This window comes from Sceloporus occidentalis, unplaced genomic scaffold (assembly GCF_023333645.1).
Source record: "Sceloporus occidentalis isolate IW3139 unplaced genomic scaffold, rSceOcc1.0.p SCAF_5, whole genome shotgun sequence".
Taxonomy (NCBI): Eukaryota; Metazoa; Chordata; class Lepidosauria; order Squamata; family Phrynosomatidae; genus Sceloporus; species Sceloporus occidentalis.
The window spans coordinates 11,370,481-11,388,803 of NW_028316985.1; the positions used below are offsets into that span (position 1 = coordinate 11,370,481).

An 18,323-nucleotide genomic window follows, 5' to 3' on the forward strand; every position below is an offset into this window, starting at 1 on the left:
GGGTTGTAAAGGGAGTCACATGATTGAGAAACCTCTCAAAGTATGCTGGAGGAGTGGCATCAACCTCATTTCATACTTATGAATTTAGCAGCATCAGGTAGCTTTCATCAGACTGCAGATTGTTAGGACTCCTGGCACTGAAAAAACTGAAATCTGTTACATGGCTGTTGCCACTGGTTGAGTATCCCTTATTCGAAATGCTTGGGACCAGAAGTGTTTTGGTTTTTGGATTTTTGTTTTTGTTGTTGTTGTTTTTGGATTTTGGAATATCTGAATATACATAATGAGCTGTCCTGGAGATGGAACATTCTCCTTCATCTTCCTTTCAGTTTAGGATCTCCAACTTCTTGCCCTTTTGAAATGGTGGCAGTTTGGGTGAACGCTATGCTGATTTTTCCAGCATGAACAAAAGGATGTCTCAAGAAAAGGGATAAAGGGTGTATTTATCTGCTCTTTTTTGTTTGTTTTTTGTTTTGTATTTTTTTTCTGCAGAGGAAACAGTTAACATGACAGAAATCGAACACTCACTTGAGTTGGACACCCCAACGTGAGAGTGAAGGGGAAGACAGAAGGGAAATGGGAAGGGAGCCTCTTGAGCAGTCTCTGCACCACAGCCTATGGTTGAGGCACTCCTGCTAACAAGCTATTAAAGAGATGGGACTCCAGGCAGGCTTCACTTGCAGAGGCTGTGCAATGTGCAGAGGAGACTGACCAACTTAAGGAGTGAGATAAAGCTTCAGGATTCCAAAGGACAGTGATGACTCTTTGGTGCTTCTCCTAAAAGGCGAGAAGAGGGGAACAGAGGGGATGGAGAGGAGAGGGGAACAGAGGAGATGGAGTGCCAACCTCAACTTATCCAGGGGTCATGTCAAAATCCATAATTTTGGTCTCAAAACGTACACATGAGGTTGATTTATACATGAGTTATATATGTTTTGTCTATGCCTTATACTCATAGTCTGAAGGTAATTTTATAGACAATATTTTAAATAATTTTGTGTGTGAAACGAAGTTTGTGCACACTGAGCAATTAGAAAGTAAAGGTGTCACTATCCCAGCCACCCATGTGGACAATTTGGGATTCTGGAGTACAGTATTTCAGATTTTCATATAAGGGATACTCAACCTATATTGGTACAGTATCAGCTTGAACTCCTGGACGGAGGAAGGCAACCTAGCCATTATCACAAGAATCATATTTTCAATCTATCTTAAGAAAAGTAGAATGTTTGCCTAGGGGAGCAGTTTAATGTATTCCCCCCTCCAGGATCTCCATTTCTAACCCATTTTTCCTGTCTGTGAATTTGTACCAAGTCAAATTCAAGACACAACTACACTACCCCTAGGTCTAATTAAAACATAGAGAGAAAATATTAAGATTGAAAAATACCTGTAGTCAGGGGGGAAATGGACACAATTAGTCTACCATATTTACTTAACTATAAGTCGACTTCATGTATAAATCGAGGGCAGGTTTTGGGGCCAAAATTCTGGATTTTGCCATGACCCATGGATAGGTTGAAGGTAAAACTTGGAGACTCCTTCTGTATCTGTATGTGTGCATATGGCAAGAGAGACTCTCATTAGGCTTTTGCTTCATTGTTTCAGCTTTCGTTTCAGACAGACGCACTGGCGGGAGAGGGATTCTTAAACAACATCAATATCAATCAATCACCTAGGACTCTTTCTGCTTGGCTCCAGAGAGAAATAAACTCCTCTCCGCACCGCACGGGGAAATCTGAAAGAGCTGCTATCACATTACTATAGTGACCCATAAATAAGTCAACCTGGGATCTTGGTCTATTAGACTTATAGACGAGTATATATGGTTATAAAGTCATTTCTAACATCCTGCCTCCATATGTCTGATGACAGGAATTTTCCGCTTCCAAAATGTTCCTCTGCTCACATTTAGAGAACACACACGGAAATCTTATGCGTCTTTAAAAAGTAAAGAAAGAAAAAGAATTAGACATGCTTTTCAGATCTGCTTAAGTCCAGGAAGAATCTTTAAGTGTGTGGGGGGGGGGGGGGGGGAATCTTATATGTTTGCACTTGAGCACTTTAGATCTGAGTAAGATATGTGACTTCAGAATCTTGATTTTTTTTTTTTAACAAAAATTGAAATATATAACTGTGTATGTTTTTCAAAGATTCTGAGACTATTTCAATGGAATTAAATAGCTCTGTGACATTACAAGGAAGTGGGGAGGGGGGAGTAAAAACTGTGTTTATATAACCACCAACATTTTACAAGGTTTTCTCTTTAATCAATAATATATATAAATACACAGAGAGCCAAGGTCACAACAAGCAGACACTAAGATTTATTCTTGTAACATACCAGGATTGTGGATACGATCCAAGAGCTTCACCGAACGGGCACTGACAACTCCACCTACGTGGAGAAGGAAGCCTGGAGGAAAGGCCGTCAAAGTAAAAAAAGGAAATTCCTGTTCCAATTAGAAGAAGAAAAAAATTACATATGACCTTATAAGTTTGATTTATTTTTTATCAATCCACATGCAAGGATCTCTTGAAACACAAGCAAAGCAGAACAGTTGGCAAAATGCTTAGTTAAGGTTTACATTATGCACTAAACAAGCAAATGTATGCCATCCACAGACGGAATGCACTGTGAGGTTAGCAAATATCTGAAAAAGCAGTTAAGATACTACTTTCCCCTCATAATGCTGTTCCTGGACAGAAATGTTAACTGAATATTGCAATACCAGAACCCTAACATGCATCAAGGATAGATGCTGTTTTCAGTTTAATTTACTAATATATTTTTGAGAAAAAAATGATCATTTTAGAGGTATTTGGAACTAGATCTTATCTCTGTTTATTTGGAAATTACATCCTGTTTTTCCTTTGGGGAGCTCAAACAGTGGACAGTATTGTCATATTCAGATTCTACCCCCATATATTCACAGACCTAGGCTTCAAGAATCTTATATTTCTCTATTTTTAAAAAAAAATCTGAAGAGCCACACAAGAGCTGACACAGAGTGTTAAACAACAGTTTTTCGACTGATTAAACTAACTCTGTGTGATCATTAACATGTATTTTGATAGGTGTTACGTAGCCCTTTTGCTCTGTGGTGATAAATATACACAAATACTGAATTTAAAACCTAATACATTTTCATATTTTCTTTAACTTCATTCAGGTCATATGAAAGTTCTATTATCTTCCATATCATTTATTGGAATTTCAATCTATACTTTCACCTTCTTGTTTCTGAAATGTCAATGTAATGATGTGGTTTGTAGTATTATGACTATGACTTGTGTCACTGTTTTGGCATATGTTGAAATTAGGCTGCTTTGTTCCATTAAGTCGATTTAAAAAATAAACTGATTTGGGTCTATCTTGTCAGAACATATTTTCTGATTAGCCACTGATATAATTTTGAGGGCGTAGAGGGGAATAATAACTCATACACCCACAATCCTTGGAACCTTGAAGAAGTTAAAATAATGTGGATTCCTAATAAAGCCTGATTCACCCAAATGAATTTGGACAATACAGACACTGTTTCTACAAGTTTACTAGGCGATTACTGACTGCAGTCTTCCTACTCCATTATAACCTTATGTTAGATTCCTATACATTTCCTTCCAGCAAAAAGAGTGCAAGGGAACTGAAAGGACTGGAACTATAAGGAGACAAAGAAAAGGCAGGCAACAAGAGAGAGATGTTAGACTTAGGCCTGAATATGATGTTCAAGAATAGGTGCAGCAGCATCCTTTCAGAAAGCATGGAACAATGTTCAAATAGACGCAGAGAGAAAGGGGGAAACCCAGAATTTTACCAAAGGCCAGTGGAAAGAAGTAAAGATGGTCTGCCTTCAAGTTGTTTCTGACTTAAGGTGACCCTAAGGCAAAACTATCATGGAGTTTTTCTTGGCAAGATTTGTTCAGAGGAGGTTTGCTGTTTCCCCCCTGAGGCTGAAAGAGTATGACTTGCCCAAGGTCACCCAGTGGGTTTCATGGCTAAGCAGGGAATCAAAACCTGGTCTCCAGAGTCATAGTCCAATGATTAAACCACTATACTACATTGGCTCTCTAAAGATAAAGGTAGTCCCTTGACATGAATGTCTAGTAACTGAATGTAGGGGGCGGTGCTCATCTCTGTTTCTAAGTCGAACAGCCAGCATTGTCTTAGAACTGCTCCGGTGGTCATGACTGCACTGAACACTGTTACCTTCCCACTTGGGTGGTACCTATTTATCTACTTAGAATCATAGTAACAGGAGCTCACCCCCATCATGCAGCACTCGGGCCTTGAACTGCCAACCTTCTGATCTACTGATCATCAGAATTGGCGTCTTAACCACTAAGCCACCACATCCCTCCAAATTGGCTCTCTACTCGTGGGTTAAAACAGAACTGAGACAAAGAATTTAAATAAAAGGCATTTTACTGTATCTGTTTTGAAAGATTATGCTTATGCTATCAAACAAGGAATGCTCCAAATGGGCTGCTGCTTCTTTTTGTCAGAATGTAAATCTGTGTACAATAATGCATAGCATATTTATGGGGGGAAAGGAGATGGGGTTTCCATCTGTCAGTTCTATAGCACCAATGCAAAAAATAAATAAACGAAAGTCATGCAACAGTGATATATTTCACAATGCTCTTATGACTGTTGAGTGCAGAAGGGAGACAAAACATAAATCAATTATCATATCTTTCTGTGAAGAGTGTCAAGTGCCTGTAATCACATAACATAAGGTTCACATTCTGGATAATGTATAGGTTCAGTTACATAGCATCAAAATTCGTTGTCAGATAATAAAAGCAGGAGGACAGGGGGGAGGGAAGAGCCACTAACAAGCCAAGCACAACCTTTAAAAAACCTCCCAAAGCACCCAAAGAAATATTAATTCTCAGCTTTTGATAATATTTGTCTTGCATATGGGTATGTTTGTTTTGTGGTTTTTTGTTTGTTTGTTTTGCTCTGTCCCTAAGTATCTGTCCCTCAAAATTCGGCAATTTGCAAACAATATGGGGAAAGGAGTAAGAGATTAGAAACTAGAAGGCAAGTAAAATAAATCAATTCTTGTTTTCTAAGATTACAGTACTATGAGCCATTTATATTTCTTTTTACTTGTTGAATAATCAATTGGCAGAACTCATACACAACTATAAACCAGAGATGAAAGGCCCATGGCCTGCAAGAAGTTCCCATTTGGGTTATCAGTTCCCTACTGCCCTCATCACAGATATGGGATTTTCCCTACTTGCTTCCAAGCAGCAATGAAGTTTCTAAAAAGTCTCCAATGGTATTAAAGGAGGCTTTCAAAACCATAATTTCAGTGTGGAAGCTGAGGAGGGAATCCCAACCCACACCCCCATCCAAAAATTGACTCTTTTCTTGACAACAACTGAGCCTTTTAAAAAGTTTGATTGCAATGGACAAGGGACAGAAATGAGTGTGCATGTACACATGTATGTGTAAGAGAGCAAACACAGCCTGAACAATGTTGTCAGGGATGTATATCAGCAGTAAAATGGCATTTAGGCCAAAACCAAAAAAGTTCTCCACTTCTGTGCTAAACCAGGATTCATATTATGAGGACAAACTACAGAGAACCTCAGTACCCCTATTCCCCCCAAAAAAGTTGCAAAGAGATATTCAAAGGTTTTCACTGCCATTCAACTGTGGCTAATATAAAGTATAGTCTATATATAAACTATAATAAACAATCCAACTTCAAACTATAGTTTATGAAGGAGGTTTGTTTTCACTAACCATAGTTAAAATTAACCTCAGTTTAGGTTCTGGACAGCATGTTCAATTATATTGAAACTAATCCTTGTGGCCATTATTAGTGAAAGCGAGGAAAGTGTATGAAACTGACATATATCAAGTGTCCTATATGAATTAGGTTGATGTGCAGAACAACTTGAAATTTGCATTTGCCATGTAACAGTTAATGATATATTTTCTGTGAATCCCAACTGCTGAATAAGCTGCATAGCTTTATGCCTGGAGACTCTGGATTTCAACTTTATTTCAATTTCGTACTCAAATATATATGGCCTCTAACTGTGGAGTATCTATAGCTAGCTGTCACTGACTGGTCTATCTTCCATGACTCTATAATTAAAAAATACAAGACTGCAAAAAGCATTTGCACACGAAACATCTGCAACAAATTACCTCGTGCTTCTGCTTTAATAATTCAGCTCTACCCATTTTCTCCAGCTCCTTGTCCTACCACATCAACAAATTAGAATTTCAAAAAAAGAAGAAAAGAAGTTGTGTAACCACAACAAAACATCCAAATTAACTACTAGGTAATTTTGATTATATCTTGCCCCATATGGGAGCTTCCTGGGAGGACCTGGGAGGTCACTTTAGGAGACAGAGGCCTGTTACAGACTGCCAAAATAAAGCTGCTTCGGGTCTCTTTGGAGGTATGCTATTTAAATGATGCATGGGTCCTAAGAGTCCGACCAAAGCCACACTCCATTCCTAAGCACCAGAGTGCAGCTTTTGGTGCAGCTTCCGGATTCTTAGGATGCATGCATCATTTAAATAGCATACCTCTAAAGAGACCCGAAGCAGCTTTATTTTGGCAGTCTGTAACAGGCCAGAGTTTTGTATCAGATAAACCTTTGATTCTGGTCACAATTGCTGCTCTTTGAATTGCAAGCCATTCTCTACATGCCTACAACAAATACCTACTAGTCAGTTACATCAGAAAAGGTCCTAAGTATTATTTTTAAACTGTGGTCCTACCTGCATTACGTATTCATACCATGAGCTCCCAGAATTGGCATAGGATTGCAGGTAGAAAAGAACATTTCACCTGGATAATCTATAGCATTCAACAGAGGCAATCCAGCCACAGCAATTGGTGTGTTGCATGATACATGACTTACTAAGGGTTTGATTTGACAGGGGCACATAGAAACAGATGTAACATTAAATTATATATTTCAAATTATGACATAGATCCAAACATGCTATTGCAATAAATTATACACTCATTGTTAAGTGTGAAGTCACAGTATTAAAGAAGCATGTTTAAGACTAGTCTTCTTAATGGCTTCTCATGTTCTAGTGACTATTCGTGAAGTTAAATTACTATATTAGCTATGAAATGCTCATAAGAGGAAAACTTTCAAAATAAATTATATTTTAAAAGTATAATCAAGAGATGCAAAAAAAAAAAAAAATCAATACCCACAAAACATCTAAATTACCAGGACAGGGATAGAAAATAAATACTTTTCCTGTGTTAGTTTATTGCCAAACTAAACAATACAAAATAAAAGCTATGAATAACTATTTAAAATGAAATGTAAAAGTTAAATGGAATGTACAGTCATGCAGCCTAATGGTTAAGCAGGAGGATTTGGATTTGCTAGATGATTTTAGGAGAAATATTTTTGATTTTGCATATGGAGGGTTCTAAAAGGAATCTGGGAGAAAGTGTGTTATCAAAACAAACAACCCCAAATTCCTAAAATAAATAAATAATATAATACCACAACTCCAAGCTAGGAAAATAAAATTAACACAAAAAGAGAGGGCTTAAAAGAAATGTCACACAATGATTTGGAACATACCCGCCTTCTACAGAACCTATGAGGCGATCCTCCCTTAGCAATGGATAACACAAGAAATGAAAAGAGAATCATCCACTTATACAATTTTAATGTTGCTTTCATTTTAGAATTAATCCACATTTTAATGGTGTGTGCATATACAGCTTCAAGCATATAACTGATACAATCCTATAAAAGAAAATAAAAATTGGCTTCAAAGTGAAGAAACCTGAAATTCACAGGTTTCAGTGAGGTTCAGGTTCCCAGTTTGGTTTCAGACCCCATAGCCAGAATGACATTATAGTTCAAATTTATATCTGATCAATGGTACAAGATCAAAATGTAATACAGGGCTGAAATAGACGTCCCTGAAGTGGCGGCTTGAAGCTGCCCCTTCTCAAATTGGATCAAGGCTGCAGCAACTGCACACCACAGGCCCAATCCGCCTTGAAACTTGTCAAAAAAGGAGTGACAAAGAGCTGCTCCTTTTCAGCCAGCAAAAAGCTGTCTTTTCCTGCCCTGCTGCAGCTGGAAGCTGGCTTTAATGCGCTCCAGTATAAACACTGCGCTGCCTGAGCACCCAAAAGCCGCCTCACATCTACGCAGCTGGGGAACCTGAAGTCAACCTCTGGGCAGCCCAAAAGGGCCATATATTTTGTCCTTCAGTCATCACAAAGTGCATAAGCACAGCTTTCTCTGTTTTGATATACCTCCTCAATTCATTTTGTTGCAGACTAGGTTTTTAAATTCTGCTTGGCTAATTTTAAGGTTTGCTAGAATCGATAAAACAAAAAGGGATATTAAACAGAGTTCAACAAATTCTGAGAAACAGATATAACAAGAAGATATGTACAAGAAAGAAAGAAAGAAAGAAAGAAAGAAAGAAAGAAAGAAAACACCTATATTGTATACATTCATGACTTAGGTCTCTATGTTCCAGAATGTCCTTGATCTGGATATGTATTTAATTCATCCATTTGAACAAACATTACATTGCTTATAGTTCAAGACTAAAGGAGGGAGATAAGAGTTTAATGAAAAAGGAAACTTTAAGCAGATGATAAAAGAAATTTATAGTGACTAGTTTAGTTATTAATCCTACACCAATTTATTTGGGAATAAGTCCTATTTATCACAATGGGATTTCTGAGTGAATATGTGAATGCATTGCATTGTTAAGACATGAAATATAAAATATGATTATGTTTTTCTCACCCTTTGCTCCAGAGCTGATTGAGTCTGTTGTCTTAACAGAGCTTTTAATGGTACTCCTTCTTTTCCAGCACTCCCACTGCCCATTCCTAAAGGACAGCAGCACATAATTAATAGCCAGTTCAAATCAAAGAAAAGGTATATTTTACTGATTTTTAAACAAAACAAAACATCACAATACATGATGTGACTACTCACAAATGCAGTGGGAATTATGAAAGCTTAAATTTACAGGAGCTGGAAAGCCAAAATCATCAAGAAGTTACCTTTGTTTTTAAAAAAGTCACATTTGCTAGGAGAAAGATATGATGCTTCCGCCTTTTTTATAGTTGCAGGTGACCTAATATACCTTTGTATTTATCTAACACTGTAGAAAGGGCTCTCAGAATTTGGGGGCATTCCACCTTAGTGTTTACAAGTGAAGTGTAGCCCTCCAGGTGTTGTTGGACTGCAACTCCCAGCGTTTCTCATTGGCTGAAGGGAGCTGCAGTCTAACAACATATGGAGGGCCACATTTTCCCCATCTATGACCTAAGCTAATCAAGAAAAACTATAGCTATAGCTCAGTGACAAAGCAACTGTGTCGAATGCAAAAGAGCTCAGATTCATTACCTGGCATGTCCAGATAGGAAAGAGAAAGACTCTCTTGCCTGAAATCCTGGTCAGCCGTTGAAACTGTGTTTTTAAACTATTGGACTAAATGAACCAACAAGTCAGCATTTCCAGTTGTCTACGTATGGTTTATTGAACTGAAATAACACAGGATTATATATCATCTTTAAGCAGGGTTTGCAATTGCACTTCAGATCTTGGATATAGTTTGGGTGAAAAAAATCACAGTCTTGGATTGAGATGTCAGGATATTCCTGGCTGCTTCATATAGCCCCATGTGTGAGGGGAGTAAACCAGGTGCAAACAGAGATTGGCCGCATACAGGCATGCAATTTGTTCACACTGTGGTTTAATATTCACTGACACAACCAGTACAAATAGCTTCATAAATCCCTTCTGACTACTATCCAAAACACTAGTACTGTATCACCCTTCCCAACTTCTCCTCAGCTGGGCTGTCCCCATGGAGGCAGCTCAGTTGGGGAGAGGCTTTGGGGGCAATCCATCGCCCTTCCCAGCTTCTCCCCAGCTGAGCTGTCCCCAGAGGCAGCTTGGCTGGGAAGAGGCTCAGGAGGACTTACCATATTGACCCATGTACAAGTCGAACTACATTTTTGGGTCAATTTTTTGACCTAAATTTCTCAACTCATAGACAGTAAGTTTTTATCAGATATGCATTATTTATGGACAATTTCATTACAGCATAATCTCCCTTATTCCAGCAAACATCAGTTTTTTGTAAAAATCTGAATGAGTCTAAGGAATTTGTGTTCTCTCACACAGGATTCAATCACAAGAAAGTGTTTCTGGGCATGTCTCCTTGTCCTAAGTGGAATTTGCAAAGAAGCACAAACATGCTTAATTATTGTGTCATCAATGGCACAATAAATATATCAAATGCACATGGACAGCTATACCGCTAACAATTTACATACTGATGACAATAAAATAATCATCCTATACCAAGGAAAGATTAAACAGATTAAAATCAGAACTGTACAAGAAACTCATGATTTTAACATCTTCTCTAATATAGAGGTATATCCCACCCACTCAGATGGTGCTCTTGTACAAATATCTTATGTTCTGAATTTCTGTAAACACTTGAAAGTTCAAACACAAACTACACAAATGGATATTTATAAGCAATTCAATCCAGTTTACCTGTCACTGGTCACTCTCACCTATACTTAAATGGCCAAATCCTTGGATAATGATGAAAAATCTTACTTAAGAAAATATTTTTAGCTGTTTTTGGATAAGGAAACACATATTAGCATCTATATAGTCCCATTTTGTATCATTAAATTAATATAACTCAACTTTTTGCAGTTAAGGCTATCTTACAAGGGACTATACAATACTAAGAATAGAGACAAAAATGGAATGACAACTGTTTGTGGAGATGAAATGTGTTTCTCCTGAAAGGAGAACAATCAAAACACTAACAGAAAACAAACAGCAAAATGTTTGCATTTAGCAAAGCAACCTAGTGAACAGAAAGGCAAAACAAGTGTGCATATTGCAAATTTTCAAAATGGTATATAAAACGGCAGATACTGAAAACAAATATGGCTGATGGCCACATGATGGTTAACAGCGTAATACAAATGACTGGAGAGGAAGGAGGAGTGTTTGTTCCAACTGAAACAGAGGAACATTTACAATAGAAGGAAATGAATTATTATTATTATTATTATTATTATTATTATTATTATTATTATTATATCACCACCTAAGGATGAAAAACCAGGCCAATTACTAACATTTTTGAATATTTTTTTTTTTGAAAGAAAGGACAAAAATCTGTAATGAAAAAAGTAAGAGTTTCTTTGAAATGGTTATGTAACTTTAACGGAAAAATCAAGATAACAAGAAAAAACCCATTAGAGAATTCTGTAATAGTCATGTAGCCAGCAGTTTGCAGAATTTAAAAAGGGGGATTTGCAGAGAAATTATGAGAAGCTTTAAGACTGTGCTCAGTGCCACCACAAAGCAGCAGAGTCTACTCAAAAAAACAAAAAACAAAATAGCAAGGCGACAAGATCGGTCCTACCAGAAACAGCCAGAAGCAACTCTTCAGTGAAAGAAACACTTTTCCTCAGAACTGGGTTGACATGGCTAGAGTGAAGAGGGTTAGGGCTAGGCCCAGAGAGAAGGAGACAGGGCTGTTTAAGTTGTGGGGAATCACAAGACAGAGATGGGGAACTGGGAAACAGGAAAATCCTAGGTCCCTGCGGGGAAAATGCTGTGGAGGGAAGCAGTAGAGAAGAGATGGTAGATTTCAGAAAGTGGGGAAAAATGAAATCAGAAGGAGAAAAAGCAAAACAAATCAAGGAAAACTAAACCTTGTAAAAATGAACCAACAGTCTAGCAGCACATGAATGACTTATTTACTGACATACAATAAATGAGTTGACAAACACAGTATTACAAAGTGAATGAAAAAAATATCTGAATTAATATTTTAATATACTGTTTCCCTTTATTTAAAAGTAGTAAAAGTTTCAGTGCACTTTAGGTTTTATTCCAAATTGTAAATACTGTTCAAAACTGAATGTACTTGCAAATGACTAAGAACTATTTCCCATATTTCTAAATACACAATCAGTTTCTTTCAGGAAGACTTTGAATCTTCTGCATATTAACTGTAAAGCAAGTTATTTTTAGAGTGTTAAACATTAAAGAGGAGGGCAAAGTTTATATTAAATGTCTTTTAAACTTTTTAATATATATAAAGGAGTCCCATCTTCTCAATTTCCTCCACATATATATTAGGGGATTAGGTGTTAGCTTTAAAAAAAAGAGGTAGTAAACATTTTTTGAATTATATTATTCTGTTAGTTTACCGAATATCACTCACACCTAAAGACTCTGAGATTGTATCAGCAGAATGATTTGGAGATTTCAGATGAAGAGTCAAATCACTAAAACATATTTTGTTGACAGTAAATCTTTCCATTTTTAAGCTCACAGACATCAGAGTTACATTTAGAAAGACAATGCATTGTCTGCTCCCACTGCTATGCTTTGTTTAATAAAGACACAGATTTGAAGACTCAGTAGGCATATGCTTGCCTTTTTCACCCTCTACCTTTCTTTAAACAACAGTTTGAGAACTTTCTTTACAATTCTCCTTAGGTCTGTCATACAGCATGAAGTAAAGATCTCTTCATGTAAAATGTATCAAAAGCCCCTTGAACTCAGGGAAGAATGGATCCAACAAAACGCAAGCAGATAGATCTGTGTTTTTCAAATGGGGCTTGCCATTTCTTCCTACCTGAGGTAGTCTATGTAAAGCATCAGGGAACTTTTGGAATGCCATAGATTGATTAATGATGCTCAGGTAAGACACACATGGAAAGAGCAAATAAGGAGAAAATATGGATTGCCGTCACCCTGAAGAAGTAAATTATGCCATTACTATGTGTCAGTCCTCTTAAGGTCAATGAGATTTAAGCATTACAAGTGAGTGCATGAGTACAGCTGTATGGTTTAGGTCCTTGACCCCTTTTATTAGACAGACAGACACTTTCCCATTTTGGATGAAATGTAATGTATAGCAAGGAGAAGACTTTATGACTGTCTGCATGCACACTTGTAAAAAGGAGTAAAACAGGTACAAGCAGAGGCACAAGGCTCACACAACAACCAAATGTGCTTATTATATAAATGTAAACATACATAGAGATATAAGACCCACAGGAAAATTAGTATAAATATTGCTTGGTCAAATCCTTCTGTCTAAATTGATGAAATTCAACAGCCAAGAAAAATATTTTATCTGTAATAAAAACTGTATGTTAAAAGTATCTCTCACATTATCAAGATGAACAAGCATTAACAGCAAACATTTTTTCTGCAAAAATGAATGTAGCCTTTAACTTCTCTCTTTTAAAGAAGCAATACTTATATGAAATAAACTGGTAGAAAGCTGAGAAACATCCTAACTAATTACTAACTATACTACATAAACTATTTAAAAACACAAACACAAGAGGGCAGATAAACAGGTTAAAATATTACTTGGTCACAGCTTAGATTCTAACTTAATTTTTTTTCCAAAAAGGAAAACCAAGCACCGCCTTGCAAAAAAAGTTCTAAAGATCAAAACAGCAAATCTAAATTACATGAAAACTGACTGAGCACAGCCATATAGTTAAGGCAGTGTTTCTGAAACGTTCTGGATTTGGACTCCTTTTCAAACATGACTTTCTCCATCCTGTCCCACAAACACCAACTAACTGCCACAGGTAAGCCTGCAGAGATCCTAACACTGAATTATACATATACCACCTGCTACAATTGGTAAGGACCTGTAGGTTGGAGTAACAGTCCTGCAGTCAGGGATGTAGCCGGGGGGGGGGGGAGGATTTTCCTTGGGGTCTGGACCCCCCCCCCTTCCATTAGAAAAATGGTGTGTGCTGCTGTGCTGCCTCACTCAAGCCCCATTATAATGGTGGTACTTAGTCGGGACCCCCCCTTCCTAAAATCCTAGCTACGTCCCTGCTGCAGTGCTATTAGAAGAGAGAAGGACCTCTGTACCCCTTTCTAAACAATGAATAAGGACTCATTCCAGGAACTAAACTGCAGCAGTTTCTGGATTCCATTCTTCGAAATCCCACCAGATAGCTGGGATATTTATCCTTGCATTCAAAGTGGAACAAATTGGGCCTTCCATCAGGGGCATATAATTCACCCAGGTCTTGCCTAGAAGATAATGAAGGCAAGACCTACTTAAGATCCAATCTCTGTTTGGTATTTCACATCCCTTCTCCAAGTTCCCCATGAGCACCAACGGAATCTGGCCCAATTAGGAAGCAGGGTAAAACATCAACATTAAAGGATGAGATCATCTGAGATTCCAATATGGCATGCAGACATACTATAGAACAAAAATAAAACACAAAACAAAATTATGAAAATCAACAATGAAAGATATGGTCAAAATGAAAAAAGAAATTTGTAATGGGGATTAAATACTAATTTAAAGCAAGAAGTATTAATGTTAATTATGCATAGCTTGAAATCAGCTCAGTGGGAAGCCAGCAGGCCGTATTTCTGAAAGTTTATCGTTTGTAAACAGAAGAATAATTAGAAAGATGTGAAGACACAGAGAAACATTTATAAATTAGAAAGTTAGTCTTATAAATTTGCACAGTGTTAGGCACATTGAACTGTCTCCCCAACATATTATGGTGACTTTTTATCTCCATAATTTGCAATATGATGTGGAGGAAATTAAAAGATAATTCCTTGTGATTCTGTTACTGTATTATGATGTGCTATGTGTCAGCCTGGGGAAGCTGTCAATACACTATACAATTCAATAAGAAATCCACAGATTTATGAAAATAGAAATTTTATATAACCCTACTTTCAGGTTATTAGGATAACTTACATGGGGGGAAAACAGAGAAAGGGGTGAATAAAAAGCTAAAATAGGAACAACACAAATTAAACAAAGCAAATCAACAACATAAAATAATGTGGGTGGAAGCACCTTACCAGTTTTGGGTGTCAAACTCAAATCTGTGTCAGAAGAAGAGGACTGTCGACTGTAGGACTTGGAAGGTGAAAAGGAATAGATTTGGTTTTTCAGAGGGGTGGAGGGTCCTGATGAATGAGGATTGGGATTGGGATCTTCATTGAAAGGAATCCTGCCAGAAGAAGGTGGAAACATATTCAGTGATCCTATGCCAAAGGACCGGGCTGATAGCAGCATGATCCCAACACCAGGATGTGGGGAAGGGACAGGGCAGGGTCAATATATGGCCTCTGGTGTGATGCTGAATTATGAGGCCAAAACGTGTAAAAAATTGTTTACCAACTCAGCATTGTGCAGGTAGATGATAATCATTTGTTAGCAAAACCAAAACCAAAACCACAGCTAATGCATAAAGCATACAACCTAAGAAAAACAGGCAAAGAAAGTAAAATGCATCAAAACCATGGCTTGGGTCAGGAATGCAATATGCTTTTTGAGCTAATTACCAAAAAAAAAAAAAAAGGGAAGAAAACAGAGTGAAGATTGCAGACTACATATCTGTGTGCTCATATGCACACAGACATAAACATTTATATCTCACACACACACACATTCCCAAGAAAAAATGTTTCCTTATCCGTTAGCATCTGCAGCGTGCCACAGCTAAAAACAGCGCATAGAGGAAAACCATACCAATACCATTGAACCAAGAACCTGTGCCATATTTAGCACTCTCTTACCTGTTTGGCTGAAGGTATCTTGCACACAACATGAAAACATCATGATTAAGCCTGAAGCCCACTCAACATGTCTGTTCCTCCCTCCCCCATCATGACAAGTGAAAAATCTAAGATACATATCTCAAATACTGTAAAAGGAAAAATCACACACACCAAAGAAAAGAGAGACAGATCCTAAAAATATGCATCATCCAATCTTATTGTCTCTATTTTATCAGATGAATGCGAGGGTACTTATTTTCAGAAGAAAGATTCCCACTAAGGAATGCTTTGTGGTACCTGCCTACACTGCCTGCCTGCCTGCCTCGATCACTGTGCCTGTGGCCTGTCTCTCCCCAGCTTCTGAGCCTGTGCAGTCTCGTACCAGTGTAGATGAGAGTGGGAACAGACACAGAGAAGTTCTGAGTAAGCCGTGAGCCAGTAGCAGTGTGAATTGGACTGTTGTGAGTCGAACGACATCCATGGCTTGGTGGATGAACCAGCGGAGACCTGGGAGAATTTGCAGCCAAAGTGGAAGGAAAGAAAAAATACATACAAGAGATTGCAAAGTTACATTTAAAAATTATTTCAGGGTGTTCTAGTTACTGGAGGGTGAATTTTTCAAAAGAGCAGGCTCTAAACCAGGGGTGTCAAAAGTAAGGAATAAGGACCCTATCAGGTCTTTTAGGGTCCCTCCAAACTACCCCCATCAGCGTTCATGAAGTTCAGTCAACATTGATGATTAAGAAGCCACAAATGTCAGACTGATGTGGTGACTTACAAAAAATCCACTGCTGAAACGGCTCATATATTATCTCGTGCTTAGATGCAGCAAGTTAATTTTCATTAAATTAAGGAGATAAGGCATCATGGGACAAAAAAAGTATATACAGACTTTCCCCATGTCTGGAATAAACATCAGGCAATGAAAGCCCTGCAACAAGTGAGTGTGGGGCATCAGGAAAAAGACTTTAGATAAATTTGACATTCAATAAATCATAATGTAATTAACATTTTTTTAAAAGTTACAGATTCAGCTCCTGGAAATCTACTCAGTGCAAAAATTGGCCCTCCAACTTATTTATGTTTTACACCCCTGGTCTAAAGAGTAAAGATCTAATCTTTTAAAAAGCGGCTAAGTATTAACTTGTTAGAATTGTAATTGAATCTGTGGTAACAGAAGAAATAGGAAGAAAGAAATTATTAATATGCTCCTAGTAGTCTTAACTGCAACCTGATTCAAGGTGAGTAGTTTGACTGGACTGATTTTGTTTCTAATGACAACAAATCTTAGCATGCAAGATTATACCAGAGGAGAATGTTTCCATTTTATTTCAAGATGAATTTATAATAAACATTCAAAGACTATTAGCAAGCTATTAGATGTGTAAAATCAATGTGCTAACTGTATGATCTAGTTTAATCAGAGGATTATAAACAGAGGAAGGGGAAACTTCACACAGAAATATGGGTGATGTTTGAGACAAATGGATTCTTTTTTTCTTTTTAAAAGGTGGGTCTTAGCCTAAGCACAGGCATCCACAAGTTCACTCACCAAGGATGTGTCCCTGGCTCTCTGGAGCAGCTGCATGCACATCCTTCTCCAAGCTCTTTTTAGCACTTGGACTTGAAGAAGGCAAGAATTGGAGAAGGAAAAAGGCTACTTTTTACAAATCTATTTTTCCTCCAATCCTTGTGCAAGTGAACAAAATCTCCATTTCTTTTCCAAGCCCTCCGCCCATAACAGAAGGTACTGAAGGCAACACATAAGGAAAGTTGCTATGGCAAACATGAACCAGCTACTCAGGCAAACCAGTAAACCAGTATTTGTAGACTAGACAGGTGATTAGTTGAACACCTAAATAAATAAAAATGGCCAAAGTCATCTATGAACATACAGGATTTATAGAAATGTTTGCCTTGATTACTTATTGCAATAGTGCAAATAAGCCACAACTTTGAACACTTAACAGAACTAATTCAAAACAATAATTCTAAAGCATTTATTTTATCACTACAAAAGCAACTTTACTAATATTAAAACCCAAGTGTACAATGGTTCAGTTCAGATAATCATTCCAGGCTTTATAACATTATGAAAAAGGGGAACACACACTCCTTTCACTGACTGCAGTATAAAGATCCTGCCTTGTGATTCAGTTTTATTTTCTTGCTTTATTAGCCAACATCAGGCCAGAGATGTCTGGTTCAATGTAACAGGGAAGTCTGGCCTAACACAAGCAAATATCTCTGTGCCAAAGCCAATATGCAACAAGAGGAGGATAGGAGCAAAGCAGGGACTACCTGCAAAAGCTGGTAAAATTGTAATAACTTCACATTAATATGAAAAGTTTATATGAGCAATGTGGGAGAAGAACTATTTCCAGTAGTTGTTTAACACATACTCAAGTACAGAATGAAGTATATTTGTGAAATCAAAAACTCAGAAAAATGTAAAACATATTGAGATAATATACTGCTACTGAAGGGGATGCGCTATAATATTTGCATGCATTCTTAAGGAAAAAAAATTCAAACAGGAGTTCCTGTAAAACATGGATGTCTCTTCCAGGATGCAGCTAGTATGGCCTAGGATAAGTCAATATTACATATACAAGAAAAACATGTCCCCTTCCTTTTAGGGATTGTATAGAAAAGGCTACATGAGGTTGTTAAGTGTAACTTGTTCCAGTTCCACTGGTCATTTAACCTCCCCAAACAAGGTG

General features: G+C 37.5%; 1 protein-coding gene across 23 annotated transcripts in view; it reads right to left on the reverse strand.

Annotated features, from left to right (window-relative positions):
- C2CD5 (C2 calcium dependent domain containing 5) overlaps positions 1–18,323 on the reverse strand; it is a 99,913-nt gene that overhangs the window by 58,294 nt on the left and 23,296 nt on the right. For 8 of the 23 annotated variants that reach the window (XR_016281473.1, XM_089527585.1, XM_089527587.1 and 5 more), the window contains exons 7-12: positions 14,899–15,050; positions 11,447–11,638; positions 8,782–8,867; positions 7,588–7,620; positions 6,173–6,226; positions 2,345–2,453 (exon numbers count right to left, since the gene is read on the reverse strand). Coding sequence is in view for 22 of the 23 variants with exons in the window: in XM_089527585.1 (XP_089383711.1) it covers positions 2,345–2,453; positions 6,173–6,226; positions 7,588–7,620; positions 8,782–8,867; positions 11,447–11,638; positions 14,899–15,050 (626 nt within the window). In the remaining variant the exon portion in view is untranslated. Of the gene's footprint in view, positions 1–2,344; positions 2,454–6,172; positions 6,227–7,587; positions 7,621–8,781; positions 8,868–11,446; positions 11,639–14,898; positions 15,051–15,982; positions 16,108–18,323 lie in introns of all 23 variants that reach the window. The other 15 variants (XM_089527603.1, XM_089527599.1, XM_089527601.1 and 12 more) reach the window with 8 other exon arrangements.